The sequence below is a fragment of the Octodon degus genome, unplaced genomic scaffold (assembly GCF_000260255.1).
Source record: "Octodon degus isolate 3935 unplaced genomic scaffold, OctDeg1.0 scaffold00052, whole genome shotgun sequence".
Lineage (NCBI taxonomy): Eukaryota > Metazoa > Chordata > Mammalia > Rodentia > Octodontidae > Octodon > Octodon degus.
Window position 1 is genome coordinate 66,310 of NW_004524628.1, and position 3,788 is coordinate 70,097.

General features: G+C 46.7%; 1 gene segment (V, D, J or C); it reads right to left on the reverse strand.

Moving 5' to 3' along the window:
* Positions 1 to 697: 697 nt before the first annotated feature.
* LOC101578776 overlaps positions 698 to 3,788 on the reverse strand; it is a 46,407-nt gene continuing 43,316 nt past the window's right edge. The window contains 1 exon segment of the V gene segment in view: positions 698 to 827. Coding sequence covers positions 698 to 827 — 130 coding nt within the window.

The window sequence follows — 3,788 nt, forward strand, 5'->3', positions numbered from 1 at the left end:
TGCACTTGAAGATTGGTGTCCCCAGTGTCACTGCCATTACAGAGGTAATTCCTGCTTGGAATTTCTGTCACCCATGCTCCTGAGGTTCTGAGGAGTAAGAGTCACTCCCTGTAGCATCTATTCTGTGGCCGCTGCTGTGTTTCCTGTTGTTCTGCTTTGTTTCTGAGACAGGGTCTCGTTGTGTAGCTCAGGCTGGCCTTAAAGTTATTCTGTAAACCTTGCTTGGCTTTGGGTTTCTGACAAATCTGTGTCTCACCCTCCCTACTGCTGCGATTACAGGCAGACACTTCCATGGCCCTTGGGAGTTCTGTGTTCTGTGTTGTGTTTCCTTATAGGCCTCTTTCACTCACATAGTTCTAAATATTGAAATCAGTTAAATACCCATTGTATGGATTCTACTTCATATTTCTACTAGAAATAGATACCACTGCTTGCCACTTGCTTTATGAAGCTCAAGACTTGCTCGAATTGCTACTCTGAAGGGGAACGATGTGTGCTCTTTATTCAGTCAGGAGAGACTTCACCACCGGTGACTTCCTAGAGCAGTGGAGAAGGAAGCAGAACTAAGGGACAAGGTCTCTGTCTCAGATGACCTTCAGATCCTTACTGCAGCTGAGAAACACGCCTCTACCAGGTGCAGGCCCCATGAAGAAAAGCTGGGGCAGCCCAGCATCTCATTTCTGCTTCTCTGGGAGGTTTATGTCACGGCTTTTATCACTGTGAGGGACCAAATTTTACTGTGTTGACAGTAATAAGTGGAGGCATCTTCAGGCTCCAGGCTGCTGATGGCGAGAGTGAAATCCGTCCCAGACCTACTGCCGCTGAACCTTGAGGGGACCCCAGACTGCACAGTGGTTGCACCGTAGATCAGGAGTTTGGGAGCTTGCCCTGGTTTCTACTGATACCAGTGTAAATTATTGCTAGTACTCTGGCTGGCTCGACAAGTGATGGTCACTCTCTCTCCCAAAGATGCTGATACAGATGGAGACTGCGTCAACTGGATGTCACATCTGCCACCTGACAGTGGAAACATAAAAATAAATATGGACATGAATAATCACCCTATAGAAGAAGTTCCTGAAAGATTGAGTTGGCTCTGACCATGCAATGCTGAGGAAATCCCCAGGGCTGCCCCTCCTTACCTGGAAACCAGAACAGCAGGAGCCCCAGGAGCTGCACAGGGACCCTCATGGCCATGCTGTGTCCTGCCTGGGACCAACTCCTGCCCAGGGAGTGAGCAACCTGTGAAGAGCCCTCAGGGCTGGGCTGGCTCTGGTCACATGCAAATCAGCAGGGCTGGGTGAGGTGGGCTGGCTCATCTCAGAGACTCTGGGCAAATGCTCAGGCCCAGGTGTCCCAGATGAGATTGCATGACTAGAGATTAATTGGCAGAGGGTTCTCTCCCTTGCGAGCAGAGGACAAAGTTGATCAGCATTTCCTTTGAGTACAGTGGTGTTTTGTTCTCTTAGATAACAATCACATTTTTCAGACTGGCCAAATAGCACAGCAGATTACAGCACCTGCAAGCAGGATCAGGGGCAGGGAGTTTGATCCCAGGGCCCGCTGTGCCAGCCTTGCCCCAGGGGCAAGCTGAGACAATGATTGAGATCGGGCATGGTGGCATGTGCCTGTAATCCCAGCTGTTTGAAGGCTGTAAAAGGGCAGATCACTGAGTCTGATCTAGTAGTTAGACCCTGAACACCCTGTAGACCTCTCCCTAAAATTAAATTTAAAAAAAATCACTTTTACTTTTGTTATAATTCTACATAACAGAGAACCTCAAGGTATAGATCAGTCCTATAGCAATGAATGATTTGTCATATTTAATTCTTCCTTGTGCTGTGTTTTAGTTTCCATTTAGTTAATATAGACAGTAGGAGTCTTCCCCGTCTTAAAGTTCCCTGGTAACAGTGGAGAAGTGAGTTATCAGAACTTCCCTGCAGGAATGGAATGAGAAAGAAGAGACTTCGGTCTCCAGGAGTTGTATTCAGCAGAATTCACAAGTTACAGTGCAATAAAAAGTAGAGTCCTAAAACGAAGTGAAAAATCATGAGAGAAGACCTCATGGTTGGTACTCAGAGGTTGCAGACGTCTTCAGGCAACTCGAGGCATTACTTGTTGTAAAACCTGGAGAAGATAATAATTCATTCATGAGAATCACACATATTCCTTATGATGTATGTCTAGCTATCAACCCAACTCCTCACACAGTCATGGGGCAGGCTTCTAGAGTTTGCAATTAATTCATGACCCAGTGTGGGGTCATAGGTGTGGGCACTGCAGCCTCCCTGGGGCAGAATCTGAAAGCAACGTAGAGAAGGGACAAAGGCCTGCTCTCTGCAGCTGTCCTCTCTTCTTACTCTTGTTGTTCTGCTGTTTACCACTACCACAGTGTGCTGCCCCCTGCCGTGTGCCACTCTGCCTTGGAGCCAGCTGAATGTGTACTGAAATCTCCACAAACTGTGAGCTAAATAAACCTGAACTTTCTTAATTTTGGGTGTTGGGAATTTTGTCCCGGCAACGAGAGGAAAATAACTGAGATGATATTTGAAATATCAAATCCTAGCAGAATGGAAAATTATTTCCTGAGAAAAGTGGTGAGATGTAGGGAATCCACTGGCTTCTCAGTGTGATCTCTTGTAGCCAGGGAGAAATGGGGACAAGAATGAGGAAACGATAGGCAAGAAGACAAGAGCTGGGTCAGGTGGTGTCCCATCTACTTGGTTGGTAAGACAACTCCCAGAGGAACAGTAGGGGTGTCTATTTATACCTTTGCAAGGTTAGTAGCACTTGGCACAAGATTGCCTAGTGACAGCTAGCTGACATTCATCCGTCAGGATGCTTATCTCAGGACTGAGGTAGCTCGACTGCTTTAGGCATAGAGGCCACTGTGTGCCACTCTCACACATTTGATCAGTTTGCAGGTTCCATGGCTACCTGCAATGACTCAACAGGAAGCGACATGCGTGTTTAAATATCTAAGTCAATCTCGTAGTATCAGTAAATTTTCTGGGTCTCACGGGTCCTGGTCTTACAAAGTTCTATTTATTTAGGAATCAAACAAGTAAGACAGTAGTTATAAATTTTAAGGCTGAAGTGGTTCAGAATGGAGGAAACCTGCAGATAAGGGCTTTCTGAGACAGAAATCATGGGCAGGACATGCAAAGCACAGACTTCCAAGAAGTGTGTCTTGCCACACAGACATTCAGAATTGCTCAACTGAATTTGAGGGTCCTGAGTGGATGGCTTTCATTGAGGACTTAAGCTTTTCCTATGATGGCAGTTTATTTTATTGTTTTTAGTGTATTTCATGCGGGGCCTACAGGGTCTCACTACGCAGATTGGGCTCTTAGCGATCCTCCGGTTATCAGCCTCCCAAGTGCTGGGATTACAGGTGCGTGACACCACACCCCGTCTCAATCACTGTCTCAGCACATGCCGGGGGTGGAGCCTGCAGGACTCATCTGGGAACCAACGTCTGTCCCTGATTCTGCCTAAGCAGGCACTTTAACTTACTGAGCTATCTGGCCGGCCGGCATTTTCTTACATCAGACACTTTTTAGGACAGTAGATAATAATGCGATCTAGCTGGAGCAGCACTGAGGAGGTCCCCAATGAAACTGGGCAGAGTTCTCAGTTGTCTTGGGCAACACATGGAAATAACATCACACTTCTTGCATTAAAATTCGTTTGTACACAGAAAGAACCAGGTACCACGGGTCCTGGGTAGGTCCGCTTTGTCCGAACACAACACTGTACATGCGCATCTTTTTTTTTTCTACAGTTTT